Raw genomic sequence first — 18517 nt, 5'->3', positions numbered from 1 at the left:
GCCACATTCTTCATATTACAAAGAAAATAGAGTCTGCTAATGAGAAAAAATTTTCCTTGGCTATTGGTCAGCACACAGAACGCTGCAAAAAGTTGTTGATTGTGTTTTTCAGGGCCTCTGGAGACTTTGAAAACCTCTTCATACCCAAGATTGCCCTCCAGAATCATGTCTCCATTGCTGATGAATGGGGCCTCATCCTAGTAGTGTGGCTAAGGGAAATTTTAAGAATAACTCTGTCTGCATCTCGTGGCTGGAAGAGACATGGACGAGAGCCTTGAAATGTGCAGTGTAAGGTGCTGGACTCACTGGGCCTGGAGCAGAACACCTGGCCTTTGTCCTGGTTCTACCACCCATCATTCATGCAACCTGAACCTCAGCCTCCCTATCTTTAAAATAGGCAGTCCAGGTATTCTACCACTATAGAGAACACATCAAGAACCTAGTAAGGCAGTACACGCCGCAAGCATCCTGACAATCATGTAGTATAATGTTTTATAGCACAGAAATTATTTTTTGACAATATTGTTTTTAAACTAAAAAATTATTTTTAGAATGTGTATCAAGTAGACATTGTGCTAGGCACTGAAGATTATGAAGAATAACATATAATTCCTATAAACTAAAAGGACTCTCCTACAATTCAATACCAAAAAACTAATAACCTAGTTTTAAAAATGGGCTAAGGACCTAAACAGACATTTCTCCAAAGAAGACATACAAATGGCCAATAGGTACATGAAAAAATGCTCAATGTCACTAATCATCAGGGAAATGCAAATCAAAACCACAATGTGGTATCACCTCACACCTGCTGGGATGGCTATTATAAAAAAACAAAAAAACACCAAAAGACAAGTGTTGGTGAGGATGTGGGGAAAACTGGAACCCCTGTGCACAGTTGGCAGAAATGCAAATGATGCAACTATAGAAAACAGTATGGAGGTTCCTCAAAAAATTCAAAATAGAACTAATATGATCCAGCAATCCCACTATTGGGTACACATCCAAAAGAAATGAATCAGGATCTCAAAGAGGTCTTGGCACTCTCATGTCATCACCGTGTTATTTGCAATAGCCAACATGTGGAAACAACCTAAGTGCCCATCAACAGACAAAGGGATGAAGAAAATGTGGTCCATGCATACAATGCAATACTATTCAGCCCTTCAAAAAGAAGGGCATTTTGTAATATGCAACAACATGGATGAAACGTGAGGACCTACATGCTAAGTGAAACAAGCCAGTCATGGAAAGACAAATACTGCATGATTCCACTTATATGAGGTATATAAGATAGTCAATTTCACAGAATCAGAGAGTAAAATGGTGGTTGCTAGGGGCTGGGGGCAGAGGGAAAAGGAGAGTTAAAAATCAACAGGCATAAAGTTTCAGTTAAGCAAGATTGATAAGCTCCAGAGATTCGCTGCACAACCCCATACCTATAGTCAACAATTATAAACTGTAACTTAAAAATTTAAGAGGACAGCTCTCATAAATAAAGTCAGGACTGACTCAGGAAAAGGGCTGGGCCACGACTTAAATGAGTAAGATTTCCTAGAAGAAGGGATATGTGAGTGAAAGAGGGGATATAGTTGGAAGAAACTGCATGTGGTTATGCAAAGCTATCTTTTAAGAGCACAGACATAGGCCGGGCACTGTGGCTCACGCTTGTAATCCCAGCACTTTGGGAGGCCGAGGCAGGTGGATCACGAAGTCAGGAGATCGAGACCATCCTGCCTAACACGGTGAAACCCTGTCTCTACAAAAAACACAAAAAAATTAGCCCGGCATGATGACAGGCGCCTGTAGTCCCAGCTACTTGGGAGGCTGAGGCAGGAGAATGGTGTGAACCCGGGAGGTGGAGCTTGCGGTGAGCCGAGATCGCGCCACTGCACTCCAGCCTGGGCGACAGTGCGAGACTCCGTCTCCAAAAAAAAGAGCATAGACACTAAAGTTATGCTACCTACATTCGAATCCTGTCTCCACTACTTTTCAGCTACCTGGTGTTCTTGGCAAATTACAGTCATGTGTTGCTTAACGATAAGGACACATTCTGAGAAATGTGTTATGTGATTTGGTCATTGTGTGAACATTACAGAGTGTACTTACACAAACCTAGATGGGATATATATATTTTCATTTATATATATTTTTTCATACAGAAAATCAAGTGTTCCAGCACCATGACTGAGTATCAGTCATTTCCCCTACTTGATCTGCAGTGCCAACACTGAGTGCCATACACCAGGTTTCTACCAATGCTCTATTAGAATCCACAGGGCCACCACTGAATACGTACTCTGTTGTTGACCAAAACGTTGTTATGCAGTGCATGACTGTAGTTAATTTCCCTGTGGCTCAGTTTCTTCATCTGTAATAGGGAGAATATTCCCTAGTTCCTCAGGTTTTTATGAGGGCTAATCAAAATAATATTTGTAAAGTGCTTAGAAAAGAGTACTATTAGTCAGCTTTTTCTAAGTTATACTGTGGTAACAAATTATCAAATTTCAGTAGCTTATAACAAAGATTTATTTCTTGTTCATGCTACATGTTGGTACAGCCCTGCTCCATTTGACTTCTTCATTCCGGAGTCTGAGGAGCAGCCCCCCTCTGGGCCCTGCTTTTCTCATGGCAAAGGGGACAGACCAATGGTGGAACCAGGCAGTGGCTCTTCAAGCTTCTGCTTGGATGAAGCATTTGTCACTTCTGCTCATATTTTAGTGGCTAGTGTAAGTCAAACAACAAAACCTGATGTCAACAGGGCATGCAGAGGCCCTACAGGGAGGGCTTCAGTAGAGAGGGGCAGAACATATTTTGACCAAATATATTTGAACAAACAAAAATACTAGAATAAAAGATCTACCACAAGTGTCTGGTACATACTAAGTGCTGTGTGTTTGTTAAGGAAAAATACGTGTTTGCACAATCACACAGAATCCTGAAAGTGGATGTTTGGGAATGGATTGAGTGTAGTTGGAGTGTATGGTTCAAAGAAGTGACAGGCATAGGTGAGGAGGTCGCATTTTGAAAGGCTTTGAAAGGAGGCTAGATTTTTGCCTACAGGTAGAACATAAGTTGCAATAATAAAATTTTATAGCTATTTTTACAAATTTTATAAGGCAATTCTATCTGCCAGCTTTATTAAGACAATGGCATCATTTCATTTATTCTGCACTGAGCATTTAAAAATCACATGTCGACTGGTCACTACCTCCCTGTGTTAACAACGGCCTAAGACACCATTTGTCATCCTGGGCCTGAGTTGCAATTGCCAGAAGGAAGAATATATTAATAGAAGGCTTCTTCCAGTTGGTCCCGGCTCCCTATGGTCAGGAGCGGGAAAGGTGGCATAGAGACGGAGGCAGGAAAAAGGAGAAAAGGGAGTGCATATGGATGAGTCAACGTGAATGTGAGGGTGTGTGGAGTGTACAATGGACAAGCACTGACATCACGCTTGCTGTTTTAATTATAAGGCACTCTCCAAATTTGGATGCTTCCTAACTAAGGACCTGCTACTTGTCTTCAACTTCTACATGTGGTCCTTTCACAAGTCCCACCACCCTCATGGCTTTGGTCAGCCTTGAAATTTTTTTTTGTTTGTTTTTTGTAGAAACAGGGTTTTGCCATGTTGGCCAGGCTGGTGTTGAACTCTTGGGCTCAAGCGATCCACCTGCCTCAGTCTCCCAAAGTGCTGGCATTCCAGGCATGAGCCACTGTACCTGGTTAGCCTTTTTCTTTGCAGCTTCTATCCTCACTTTCAATGAACTACTAGAAAATAATCCAAATCTCTAAAGTAAGTTTAACTGGGAGGCTTGTGCATCAGAGGAGTTATCTGACCTGCTACCTATACCACTCTTTGGTCGATGGAGAAGCAATCTAAAGGAAAAAAGGTTAAATAGGAGAAAAGGAAGCATAGAGAGAAGAGAGAGCTGGGCACAAGCAGAGGCGGCGCAGAGGAACCCACACCTACCATCCCTCGCCCAGAAGCAGGCCAGGGCCTCAAAACGTACTCTAAGGATGCTTACGCTTCCACAGCAGGTTATGCTGTTTCCATTTGTTCACAGTTACTTTAAGACAGTGGTGTGGGTTTCTTTGTTTGTCTTTAAAGTACTACAGAGGGAAGAGAGAAAGGCAAATCACAGCCCGCAAATGCGCTGTCTTGACTCCCTCCAGATGGCTTATTTTCCCTACCCTTGTCCTATGATCTACAAACCCTGATAAGGCTTCTGTAATCTTGCACCATCGTAAAGTATTTCTTCTTGAAGTGCTTTAAAGATCCCCACTCCTTACAGAAAACAATCCAAACTCAGACCACAATTGAAGTCCCAAATCTTACTTTTGGGTGTAACAGATTGTTTTTTTTCCACACTAAGGCTGCTGGATCAGAGATAATCAAAGTCTGATATACTGTACACGACAAGTAACGAATGCAGGAAATGGGTACAGTGAAGGGCTGCGTTGAAGGGAGAAGTCTGAGGAATATAGGCCTGTTAATTCACTCTCAAACAGCTTGAAACAGGGTCAAGTAAAGATAAATGTGTGAACTGTAAAAAGAAAATTGGCAAAAGAAGTCTCTTTCTATTTTAATCATGCCAGAATCAGATCAGTCCTGAGACCTCGGCTTTTGAGAATTAGGGTGCATCCCTGTGGTAATGACTCAGTACTATGATTCATAAAACTGTAGAAAATGAAGAAGTTCTGAGATGTAGATGGCTCAAAAGCTGTCTCCAGAACCACAAGAAGAATTTAAATGAAGTTCAGTAAGTAAGCAATGCTTTCAGGAAAAGAAAAGTATTAATGTGTAATAAAATTAGTGGAATTATGAATATATAAAGACTGACTTCAATTTTTGAAGGTCTCTCACCAGACATTTAGAAGAACAGTTGATACAGTCACTGAAATGTTGAAGTATTTGTTTAAACTGATATATGTCACTTGGCTGTAATAGCCAAGCTTTCCAATTACAATTTTGCAACATTTCATGAAAAGTCCTATTTTAAATACTAAATGTTTGCATTAAAAATCAGAACTGTCAAATGAGGAAAAAGGCAACACAAAAACATTTATCAATGATACATGTGAATAATCTTACAGTCATCTTTAAGTACAAGGGAATCCCCCTCACCTTTCCTGGGCAGCAGCTGGAGTCTCTACTGGATAACAAAATAGGACTGAGGTCTGACAGCCATCCTGGGCAAACTAACTTACTATTGCTCCTGTAAGCTAAAAACTGTCTTCCCTCAACTCAGAAAAATGATTTAGTTATTTTCTGTGGTATCACTGAAGATAAAAAGTGGTCAACTTACCTAGTAAAATACTGTACTGACATAATTTATCAACCTTCTATTTTAATCAGTGGAATATTTTAAAGTTATATATTCAAAGACATCTATAATTATGCAAGAATAAGGGACACCGAGGAGAGATTAAAAACTAGTCTAGGCCAGGCGCGGTGGCTCACGCCTATAATCCCAGCACTTCGAGGTGGATGGATCCCCTGATGTTAGGAGTTCGAGACCAGCCTGGCCAACACGGTGAAACCTCGTCTCTACTAAAAATACAAAAAAAGTAGCCGGGCATGGTGGCGTGCACCTGCAATTCCAGCTACTCGGGAGGCTGAGGCACGAGAATCGCTTGAACCCGGGAGGCAGTGGTTGCAGTGAGCCAAGATCATGCCACTGCACTCCAGCCTGGGTGACACAGCGAGCCTGTCTCCAAAAAAAAAGAACAGCTAGCCTAAACAAAATAAATCAACCAGTACCTAGCTAAATAAAATAAGCTCAATCCAAAGTTGGCAGCTTTCCAGAAAAGCATGAGTAAAGTTTTTGGTTTCTATGACAGCAAATAACAAATTACTCATGTTTCATACAAACATCTTTGTTTAAAAAATACTCTTTTTCTTAAAAACCACATTAATTGCCAGAATGAAATAAAATCATTGCTTAACACACATGGTTAAGTGAATTACTGGTTTCAATACTAAAATGTGAAATCCCATCAACAGGTTTTGTAACATTCCCCAAAACACTGAATATCATCTATAATTATAATTATGTGTGCATTTCTTTTGCATAGTAAGAATTTTATTTTGTTAGTATTTTATTTAGCATAATATCTCCCCAAAAAGGGAAGTCACTTGATCTATAAAGGAAGAGGGGAAGTCATGTTGAGCAAGAGACATCTGGAATAGGCAGACTGTGGCTTTGTGAATCTCAGGCTTGGATCCTATAGTCAGTGGTGTGTAAATCAAACCACTGATAATACAAATCACAAATAATACTGATACTGTCTTTTACAGTCTTCCTTATCTAAAGTATGCCACATCACAGTAAATATTTCATAATAAAAATGAGAATTTTCTAGACAAAGAAAGAAAATGTTCCTTAGGTTCAAAACAAGCACCAACATTTATGGTAAAGCAACACAGGAAAACTGGCTATGATTCATGAATATTAATTATTTTAAATAAACACAGTCATCTAATTATGGTTAAAATAATAATAAAGAACAAGGTTAATATGAAGATCTATCAGATTTTTTGTCATAGTAGAAGGTTGGTAACTTTGGCTGAATCAATGACTGTAAAAGGCTCAGAAATGTTTATTATTAGTAGGGTTCTTTAAAATGCTACATTATCTTTGAATTATATTCCAAACACACTGTAATTCTATTCACCCTTCTGAAACAAGGGATTTTTTTTTTGTCAAGAATTTTATTTTAAATATCTGATTCCTTTTAAAAAGTTAAAACAGGTACCCCATTACCTGTTAAACGTGTGTACTGGAAAAGACTATGATCATAACATATAATTTTAGATTTTAAAAAGACTATAAAGAGATGAAAAATGCAACCTCCAATTTTAGTGCGCTGAATGTCACACAATGAAACTTTCTGAGGAGACAGCAGGCACTTAAAGCTAGGAGTCTAAAAAAAGAATAAAGAAAGAAAATGGAATGTGTTTTAAAAAACTGAGTCACATAAGAGTTACTAAAGAAGGGGACAAACATTGAGAGTAAAAGAATTAATAGTAACTAACACAATGAAATCGTATACAATAAGGTACTTCAATATTTGAATGCTTTTGGAAAATATTTAAAACAGAACTCAAAACCATTACTGCTAAGTGAAACAAATATGCCATGAAGAAACAGTATATCCTCAGGCAGCTCTCATGATCAAAGCAATGAGCTCCTTCTTTGCTGTTCTCAGGCTGGTTAAGTCTTCCTCAGTCACGCAGCAGTTTTAACTGGGTGAGCCTAGACTTGGGGGAGTCTGGCACCTGTGTCCCACAGAATCAGTCTAACCCCAGGATGGCCCTAAGCCACCACAAGTCTCAAGAATACCAGACGGATAGCTCAGGTATTTTGAAGACTTCACAATAGGGTTTAGCTCTGTGGTCCTGAAGCCAAATCAGGTATCTGGGTAGATGTGAAAATTTTTAGGGAGGAGAAAACAAAGTGACTTGGAGCCCCAGAATATTGGCTGCAAGCATATATTCTTCGTTCTGGGGAACGAAGGTGTGAATTTTAAGCAGAGAATGAACACAGAAAAGGAATAATACAGAGAGCTTAAAGGAAGAAGAGGGGTAAGCAGGCATACAGGATGACACACTGGCCCCAAATACCAGTCATTCACCCAAGAAACAAGGATAGTGATAATTTACTTGAAATGTGTACACTGATTGCAGTGAAATGTGTATTATTATGAATCCATTTGGTCATTTTCTTAAGTCTTTTCTAAGAAAGAAATGAAATCTATGCTCTATAACCACTAGTTAAAATTTATTTTTATAAATCTGGAGGTTCAAATTTAAGTCATGGATGAAGAATAAAACTCTACTTCATGCTCTAATTTTTTTTAATACCTCACAGAGAATTTAGGACAAACGCTTATTATTAAAATACGATAGCATAGACAAGATGAAAAAATTCCAGCACACATACTGAGGCTGCTTGGTTCATTCCCTTCTTCCATGATGAGTCTTTGGTCAGGTCCAACCCACCTGACTTTCCAGTTGGCATTATTTTTTTTCCCTCGTGTGACAATGTCTTTTTACAAAATGAGCAGACTATCTCTCCTTATTTTTACTAAGTCCAACTTCTTCATTTTCAGGCTTTTTTTTTTCTATGATTTAAAAACAACACTGACAAGAAGCCCAGCTAAAACTTTTATCAAAATTACCTTGAAAGCACAAACTGGCCTCCTTTGTGTCAATTTTCCATGTGACTGGCCGTCTTTTTTTTTTTTTTTTTTTTTTTAGATGGAGTCCCACTCTGTCGCCCAGGCTGGAGAGCAATGGCGCCACCTCGGCTCACTGCAAGCTCCGCCTCCCAGGTTCCACACCATTCTCCTGCCTCAGCCTCCTGAGTAGCTGGGACTACAGGCGCCCGCCACCACGCCCAGCAAATTTTTCTGTATTTTTAGCAGAGATGGGGTTTCATCATGTTAGCCAGGATGGTCTCGATCTCCTGACCTCATGATCTACCCACCTCAGCCTCCCAAAGTGCTGGGATTACACGCATGAGCCACTGTGCCTGGCCGTGACTGGCCCTTTTCAATCACCACAGAAGTAGCATTGAGCCAGACCTGCCATGGGTTAAAAGAAAGTTGAGAGCCGGGTGCAGTGGCTCATGCCTGTAATCCCAGCACTTTGGGAGGCTGAGGCGGGCAGATCACCTGAGGTCAGGAGTTCGAGACCAGCCTGACCAACATGGAGAAACCCCATCTCTACTAAAAATACAAAATTATCCAGGCGTGGTGGCGCACACCTGTAATCCCAGCTACTCTGGAGGCTGAGGCAGGAGAATCACTTGAATCTGGGAGGCAGAGGTTGTGGTGAGCTGAGATCACACCATTGCACTCCAGCCTGGGCAACAAGAGTAAAATTCTGTCTCAAAAAATAGAATGGTGAGACAGTTGAATATGACGCACAATCTAAATAGGACAATTTTCCTAATGTTTTTACAGGAGAGAGAGAGAACTGGGTGTAAAAGGGTAGTCACACTTACAAGTCCACTTATGGCTACAATCCAGATGTAGGAACCAGAGGTGAAAAGCTATAAAAGAAAAAAAAAAAAGGCAACTAAAAATAAAATTCAACTGCCAGTCACAGCACATTTATTTTTACATAACTACAGTCACGACCATTTATATAAAGTATTAATTATATATGCCATAATACAGAGAAGCAAATGGAAAATTAGTAAATATCAATTGTTACTTAAAAGAAAATGATATATTAATTTTTTTTATTCAGACATCAGACTTTGTATAGCCTAAAACAAGCTGAACCTGGCCCACACCCCATGCAAAGAAAAATAAATGAAACCCAAGTATGATGTTATTTACAAATTTCAACTGACTTAAAGTAAAATACTACATATAAAGAAATTATTAGAATTAACAACATACAAAACAGGTAATCACCTTTCCATGCTTGGCAATGATGTGATATTTATGTAAATAACTTTCTCATTTTAATTTCTTAACATTGTTACCCTAAATTTAGATGGGAAGAACCCTGCCAGCCTACTTAGGTCTATGTCCAATGGTAACTTTCTCAAGTGTTGATATTCTCATTCTAGTTCACCCAAGGAAGAGCAAACTAAATAACAGAACAAAGTTAATTAATGGCAAAAGTAATTAGAATTAGATCTCATGAAATTCTTCCCTTTGTTTTCCAAATCGTTTATATCTTAGAGTTGTGCTCAGGGTAATTAAAAAAAAAATCATAAGGACTCTGAAAGTGTTCCTGCAACAAAGAAATGATTTGTGGGTTATTGTTGGTTAATTTTTAGAACTTCAGATTGGGGGTTTACTTCTGATTGTAGAAGAGGAGGCAGGATACTCAGGCAGGACAGTGCAGGTTCATCGCTGGCATTGTGCTAGATGAAAACCTCAAAGTTCTGCACACTTACCAAGGACACACAGAAAGAAGACAGACACAAAAGGTAAGAGTTGACACACTCAGATAAAGAGGCTGGCAAGCTTTGCTCTAGTGATAGGCTCACTTAGAAATGAGCACTGGCTGCAACTTTAAATCTGAACCTTTGATGTAGCACAGACATTTGTTCAGTGGAAATGACTGATAAGAAGAAGGATGGGAACCATGTAGACAAATATTTTGCTGTAATTTTCTTCTAAAAATAGAAGGAATAACAGACTAGCTAACACTTTCTATGTGTCAGGCATTGCTCTCAAGGCACTTCAGTAAAACCAAGTGGTTAAGCAATTTGCCGCAGGTCAACAGCTAGCAGGTGGTGGGCTGGAGTGTATCCAGGACTGGCTCTACACGCGTGCTCTCCACTCTTCCATGGCTCATATGCAAGTAAAAAGAGCATATCATTTTGTCATTAAAAAAGTAATTTCCTCTGGGTTCTGAAGCCTCTCGTTGCCTGTGTGGTCCCCATTATGTCTGCCTACGTCTTCACAGTGTCTGTGTGTTTTCTCATGGCTGGGCTCCTTGAGGACAGGGGCTACATCTCACCCAGTGGGTGATACTGATTTAAGTATTGGATGGCTTGAGAGCCCACAACGTCATAGCCCATTGCACAGGGCATGATGTTATGGGCTCTCAAATCACTGGATACTTAAATGAGCCTTAAGCATTTTGGCTCTTCCGATTATGATTCAAGTCTTCATTCATTCATTCATTCATCCATTCATTCATTCATTCATTCAACAAATTCATTCATTCATTCAACAATGTCCCTGGTTGTAGTGGGGAGAGACAAAGGCACAGAAACACATGCAAAGGCTTGGAGGGGAGGGAGGCAGGCAGAGGATGGACACTTTAGCAATAAGGAGTTCAGTTACACTCCTTCAAGGTGGGCACAGGTGGGAGTTGACACCAGACAGGCAAGAAGAACCCTGCATGCCATTCATGCTAAGGACCTAGATTTTATCAAGGAGGCAATGAGGCATCTCCACCTCTATTTTCTGATCTCAACTTCTCCCTCTCAAAAGTTACCGGAAATAATACAAAAATATTGGAAATTTATATTATTTTGAAAAACTATCCGTGGTAGTTGCATCTACCTTTCTGCTTTCGGCAGGGCTAAGGGGGATCCCTCATGGTGAGCTGTGTAACACTGCGGAAACTGCACTAGATATTAGGTTGGTGGAAAGGTAATTGCAGTTTTTGCCTTACTTTAATGGCAAAAACCGCAATTACTTTTGCACCAACCTACTACAATGGCCCTGTGACGAAGGCCACGCTGTGCCTCTTCATCCAACTAAGACCGCTTTACCTGAGAGATGAAACATACTACTTGCTTTATGCCAAAAACAGAACAAAACAAGAAATACATTCACAATCACAGAAAAATGAATAGTGGTAGCTATAGAGATATAAATTATTAATTAATAGTAACCAATTGACTTAGCTCTTATTATCTGTTCAGATTACACTAAACACTTCATGCTATCCTTAAAATACCTCTATAAGGTAGATACTATCATCCCCATTTGATAGATGGGGAAATGGGGGCTCAGAAAAAGTAAGTAACAAAGCAAATCATTACCAGACCAAGTCATTAAACCGAAATTCAACGACTTGGCTCCAAAGACTTTTCACAATGCCACACTGAACTCCTACTCCACAATTAATAAAACAGTGTTTTCATGCTCAAAGATTCTACATAGCTTTAGAGTTGGAAGAACTATACAGTGAATGTGAGGCTCAGAGGGTTTCCATGACTCAACCCAAGTCTCATGGCTGGAGAGAGCCATGCTAGGACTAGAACTTGGGTCTCCTGAGGGAGGTCTGGAGTGCTCTTCGAATTCCACATGGCCTCTGTCACAACAACTTTAAAAATATTAAATCTGCTATAGCAAATCCTACTCACAAGAATCAAATGCAGAAACGGGCTATTTGGTTACATGGATATCAGGTAGGAACAGGTAGGAACAGGTAGGTACGGGGGTTGAAAGATGGAGAATAAAAAGATTTCATGAGAAACGGTTGTGAAAGTGGTAAGAAAACGCCCCAGATGAGCCATTGATAACACACGACAGCAGACTGGAGAAATGAGAGGAAATGCTAAAGGTTAAAAGGGGAGGGAGGAAGGCATTCTGAAGTGACGCCAGTATCCGGTTAGATGTGCGTGGGATAAGGAATGTTATGAGTATTAATCAGTGGATCAAAAGGCCAAGCGACACATGGTGACACAGGAAGCTGTAGAATAAAACGACATCAAAAGCCGTGAGAGTAAAAGAAAAGTGACAGGTAGTACAGATAGAAAACTGAAAATCATTCTCCTACCACAGACCTGGAGCCCAGCAGGGAGCAATTGACATTTGCTGAGGACTGGCAAAGAAGCTTTTCAAACGTAACCTGGACAGTAGTACTCTAGTACCACTCTAGTAGTCTTCACAGCAAACCATTTAGCAAATGGTGACACTACCATCACAGCTTCACAAACAAGGAAATAATGAAGCTGACAATGCTTCTTGAAAACCCCAAAGCTCGGGTTGGTAGAGCACACCGGGTTTCTTCTTCAGAGCTTTATTTGCGACACTGTATTCAATAAATTAATTTTGACACTGATTTTCTACTTTCTACTTTTTGATTGTTCTCATTTGTTTCCACTTCATACTATGATTGTTAAAGAGTACTCACGTGCAATTGTACAATGAAATGAAAATATTTTCCACAGATAAAAATTACGTGAAAGCTCTTATCAGATTTCTAAAGACTATGAAAGTATTCTAGTACCTTCTATACCTTGATGTTCTTGTTCTGTAACACTTCCTTTGAACATTTGATATAGATCATGCAGCCAAGATTATGGGGGGAAAAAAACCATTGTTTTCAAGGAGATCAAATGAGAAAAAGACCAGAAAAAAAAAAGATCTGGTTAAAGAAAAGTGAACATAAAAATGCATACTGTACCTGCAGTCCCAATATATAAATCAAAGTCTTGTTTGTGATGGACAACGGGCCCAGAATTTGTGCCACTTGGACTCTTGGTATGGAGCAGTAAAATGGTACAAACAGAGCAAACACAGGTGCCAGGCTATGCAAACAAATAAAAAAAAAATCACTATAATAGTGAATTTTAAACACCAATGGCAGATGTATCTTTGAAGTAACACTGCTTATAATTTTATTTCAGTCTGAAAGCATGGCCTTAGATATACATATTGATTTTCAAATATGACTAATGTCCAAAATAATTTGTACTTATAGAACACTTTATGAAAACTCTCATCATTCTATCCTTATTGACCCTCCTGAAACCACCACAAAGAAGTGGTTCAGCACCTACTAATTGTGAGAAAAGTGGAGGCTATGTTTTCTTCCAGGTATTACTAAAATCTAATGAGAGAAACTAGACAAACCAAAAGCAGCAAACATTAGAATTCTTCAGTCAAATCCAAAAGCCTCATCTCAAGCCCTGTCCAGTGATCTGTCGCCATGGCATTGGCACGGTTCACCTCTGGCCCTCCCTTCCTCACATTCCTTCCTCCCTTTGTCTGGAACCCTGCTTCTCAGTGGTTGCCCAGTGATTCCTTACGCCACTCTTCTGGCTTCTCCGTGGTTCCATTATGCCTTTTCTTCTTGCTCTCTCATCTCCTCATACAATCTCAACCCTTTCTATAGCTTGGGCTAAGAAAATGAAGTGAGACCTAAAACTGCCTGCCCACCCCTCACCTGTTTCTGAATGTCCATTTGACACCTTCACCTTGACAGATTCAAAAGTCTTATGTGTCTTTCTACTTACAGTCTTGCTTCTCTCTAATCCATTTCTTAACATTGTTGGCAGTATTCTCTTCCTAAAACACAACTCTGATCACATCACTCCCTTGCTTAAAAACCCTTCCTTCTGGCTGGGCGCAGTGGCTCACGCCTGTAATCCCAGCACTTTGGGAGGCCGAGGCGGGCAGATCATGAGGTCAGGAGATCGAGACCATCCTGGCTAACACGGTGAAACCCCATCTCTACTAAAAATACAAAAAATTAGCCGGGCTTGGTGGCGGGCACCTGCATTCCCAGCTACTACTCGGGAGGCTGAGGCAGGAGAATGGCGTGAATCCAGGAGGTAGAGCTGGCAGTGAGCCAAGATCGCGTCACTGCACTCCAGCCTGGGTGACAGAGCGAGACTCCGTCTCAAAAACAAACAAACAAACAAACAAAAACAAAAAAATAAAAAACAAAACAAAAAAACCCTTCCTTCCAGAGGCTCCAGTATCCAAAGATAAAATGCTTCATAAAGATGTGACGGCAAAGCTTCCCAGTTCCCCAGTTCACTGGAGACTGCCACCACTGTCCTCCTCTCTGCTTCCCCTCATCTGGCCCATCACACACAAGGCCCTCTCAAAAATCCACACAGCTGCTCCCTGAACACGCTGGCTGCTTTGACTCTCCACTGACGCAGGTTCTGCTTTCCACTTTCCTGCCTAGGAAACTCAGCTTGTGCAACACTGCTCAGCTCTTCCCACAAGACTTCTCTGACTCCTCCTGGCAGCTGGTGGCTCTCCTCATGGCCCCCAAGCTATGTCAGTTTCACCGCTGCAATGAATCAGTGAATCAAATGCGTGCCAAGGATGTCACGGTAAGATGCCCAGCACAGGAGCTACAACTACGTCCAAGAGAAAGACGAAGTCCTTGACCTCAAGGAAGTCATCACAGGACTGAAATCTTACATTCCGACAAGTGCTAGGCAGGTAATATGAATGAGTAGAGTGGTTTGGGCACAAACTTGCACCTGTTTTTCATTAAACACTTGGCTTAATTACTCAGTCTGTGTTTTATTTTCCCAATTTTGGGAAAATGGCAGCAGAAAAAAAAGAATTATTTCATTATCACAAGAAAAATGCAAAAAATATGTTTCACTTCCACAAAGAACTGTCCTTGGTGCCATTTTTGTGGAAACACAGGACCCTCCTGGCCTCTTGTGCAATTTCTCATCCTTGATAGAGACCACGTTATTTTAAAAAATGCACTGTCCTTTCATCTACTATTAAAAACAAAACCAAACCAAAATATAACACACACAAAACAAATGTGAGAAATGGCAGCCGCATCAACTGCTATCAACACAAACGCAGCAAATGCTAGAACAGGGAAAACTCCAGCCAGTAAGGCCTAAGTGCAGGCACTGTGTCAGGACTGGGGACACAGAGATGTGAGATACACCTGGCTGGCCATCCAGTGAGAAGGATGGCAGGGACTGGGTGGCAGACGGAGGTGCATGGCACAGCGGGTTCCTACCCCCACTTGCCCAGTCTAGAATTCCTCACGTATCAGGCATTCCTCCCAGGCTGAGCACCCCAGGACAGGGAAGAAGAGGCAGTCCTGGTTCTCCTAGCACCTGGCACAATGCTTGGCACAGTTTAGGAGCTCACTACATTTAGGGCCACAAAATAATCCTTATTCTAGAACAACTGTATGACTCACATTTGAATTGACTATACAGAGTTCTCGAAAACCTCCCATTAGATTATTAATTCTGAGAGAAAGCATCATATTTTATCTAGCTTTGCCAAATGCAGATTCTTATACATGATCCATATTCAATATTGGTTGGCTTTTTTAAAATTAACAAAGCAGTTTTTAAATACTACACAAAAGAACTGCTTTTGTCCAATTATAAACCCAAGCACAATTGATTAAAACAGCTGGGCCTTCTTTTCATGGAAAAGTATGAGTTAGTCACTCCTGGGCATAAATCCCCCAGTGCCTCCCCACCTACAGTCATGACAAAGACATCCCAGGCCCTGCGTCTCCATCCCCATCCTGATCCTGTGCTCCGCAGGACAGCACCTTCTCAGAGAAGCCCTCCCTGACTGCCCCATTTCAAACCGCACCTCCTGCCCTCACAGCCTTCCCCCTCTGCATTCTCTATTCTCTTCCTGACTGTCTTCCCCCACAGTACTTACAGCCTTCTCATCACTGCCTATCTATCTTAAAAGTAGAATGGAAGCTTCACACAGACGGGGATTTTGGTCTGTTTTGTTTTATCCCCACTGTCTAGAATTGTGCCTGGCATAGAGTAAGGTTTCAATAAATATTTGCAGAAGAAATGAATTTTCCTTTAAAACAGTAAAACCATACAGCAGAACTTGCCTTTTGTTTTAAAAAGCCCCCTTCCTTTTTATCATTTTTAATGGAATTAAAACATATGGTTTCATATGTAGCTCAAAATACGGCCTGCTCTCTTGGTGATTATAGAACCCTATTTGGGAAGCCAGTTGCACCAGAGGTCTCTTACCACAGAACATGCCCTTGGAGGCGCTTAATTCATAGAAGTTCTTCTGTTTACATTTAGTAATAAAGTAAAAATAGTGATGTTATAACTAAATAACCTAAAGCGCAGTTCTTGTTTGAGGTTACATTTCAATGTAAACTAAAAAAAATACTGGTAGAAATTTTAATGACCACAGTTTACATTTCACATACCAACAGAAGTTTAAAAATTCCTTAAAAAATATTAATCAGTGTATAATTTTAAATGATGACTAAATGCTAGGCCACACATACACATTTCAGACCCAAATTATATGGGCTGTTCTGCAGAAATTTTCCGTTGCTATTTCTACACACACAGACTTCACAAAATACCATAATGTTATTAGTCATTGACCAGTCTTTTTCTTTTCCTTATTTTATGACAACATCTGTTCTCTATACTGTCAACAGTAATTCAGTTTGACCTTTTTCATACTGTGAAGCCCTTCCTGGCTTAAGTAGATGAGGCTGGTAGCACAGAAAAGAGAAAGCAGGTTATAAACATTTCATCCATCCTTTCTTTTTTTCTTTTCTTTTTTTTTTTTTTTTTTTTTGAGACAGGGTATCTGTCTGTCACCCAGGCTGGAGTAGACTGCAGTGAAATAATCACGGCTCACTGTAGCCTCTAATTCCTAGGCTCAAGCAATCTTCTCACCTCAGCCTCCAGAGTAACAGGGACTACAGGTGTGTGCCACCACACCTGGCTAATTTTTCAACTTTTTTTAGAAACAGGGTCTCGCTGTGTTGCCCACAGTGATCTCAGACTCCTGGCATCAGGCAATCCTCCTGCCTCAGCCTTCCGAATTGCTGGGATTACAGGCGTGAGCCATTGCTAATTCATCCTTTAAAATCACTAATATTTACTGAGCAGCTACTGCTATATATTCATGATCGCACTCGATAGAAAACATAAAATAATAGAGACACCTTGTTAAGGTTGCAAATGTCCATTTCACTTCTTCTATAGAAAAGGTCACTGGATGTGGTGGCTCATACCTGTAATCCTAGCACTTTGGGAAGTCAAGGTGGGCAGATGGCTTGAGCTCAGGAGTTTGAGACCAGCCTGGCCAACATAATGAGACCTTGTCTCCACAAAAAAAAAAAAATACAAAAATTAGCTGGGCGTGGTGGCATGTGCCTGTAGCCCCCGCTACTTAGGAGGCTGAGGTGGGAGGATCACTTGAGCCCAGGAGGCAGAGGTTGCAGTGAGCCAAGATTGTGCCACTGCACTCCAGCCTGGGCAACAGAGTGAGACCCTGTCTCCAAACAAACAAACAAACAAACAAATCGTAAAGGCCAACTCTACTTTTACAGTACAATCACAACTCAAGAAACCCTGGTAACTTTCAACAGCAATAAAAACAAGGTTTGTCATGAAATGATCTAATATACAGCTTCAGTGGCCTCTTACAGGATAATGACCTCATCACCTCTTCTTCATCTGCCTGACTACTCTGATATCAAAAAAAAGGGGCTGGGCACGGTGGCTCATACCTGTAATCCCAGCACTTTGGGAGGCCACTGCAGGCAGATCATGAGGTCAAGAGATTGAGACCATCCTGGCCAACATGGTGAAACCTTGTCTCTACTAAAAATACAAAAATTAGCTGGGCATGGTGGCGTATGCCTGTAGTCCCAGCTACTCAGGAGGCTGAGGCAGGAGAATCGCTTGAACCCGGGAGGTGGAGGTTGCAGTGAGCCTACAGTACACCCCTGCACTCCAGCCTGGTGAGAGCAAGACTCTGTCTCAAAAAAAAAAAAAAAAAAAAAAAGGTTGGGAGGACAGATCCAGTTTGTCAGAGGAATTACTTGAACTAGTTGAGTCCTTCACTATATAAAAATGTTTTACTTAATATAACTATTTCAAAATTAACAGCCAAAACCCCACCAGAATGGTCTTTCAACAAACTGAAAAATGTATCAACAGTGTCTCCTTCAAGTACTCTGCAGTCTAAGTCTAGTTCTAGAATATGATGTCATGTTTATCCACCAAGTCATAAAATCTCTGTATTACACCCTCATAGAATTTTTGTACTAGGAATTACCTTGGAGATCATTTAGTTCAATACCTTTATTTTATACACAGTGAGGTGGCGGCCCAAAGAATTCAGCTGACTTACTTGATGCTCTTTCTTGTGTCTGACAATGTTCTTCCATACTCTCAATACTTTAGACGTTAGAAGAACCTAATGACATCTGTGGGAGGCAAAAGCTACTCGACTATTTTTACAGAATCCTGGAGCAGAAAGGCTTCTGAGGTCACAGAGTTACAAATTCCTACCAAAT

At 40.6% G+C, this 18517-nt stretch overlaps 1 protein-coding gene across 2 annotated transcripts in view; it reads right to left on the bottom strand.

Annotated features, from left to right (window-relative positions):
- UBAC2 (UBA domain containing 2) overlaps positions 1 to 18517 on the bottom strand; it is a 185085-nt gene that overhangs the window by 59370 nt on the left and 107198 nt on the right. For both annotated transcript variants that reach the window (XM_002824384.6, XM_054529170.2), the window contains exons 5-6: positions 12893 to 13016; positions 9009 to 9056 (exon numbers count right to left, since the gene is read on the bottom strand). In XM_002824384.6, the coding sequence (XP_002824430.3) occupies positions 9009 to 9056; positions 12893 to 13016 (172 nt within the window). The remainder of the gene's footprint in view (positions 1 to 9008; positions 9057 to 12892; positions 13017 to 18517) is intronic.

This window comes from Pongo abelii, chromosome 14, assembly GCF_028885655.2.
Source record: "Pongo abelii isolate AG06213 chromosome 14, NHGRI_mPonAbe1-v2.0_pri, whole genome shotgun sequence".
In the NCBI taxonomy this organism is placed as follows: Eukaryota; Metazoa; Chordata; class Mammalia; order Primates; family Hominidae; genus Pongo; species Pongo abelii.
The sequence above is the reverse complement of the archived record's forward strand: the minus strand, read 5'-3'. Positions and strand labels throughout refer to the sequence as shown.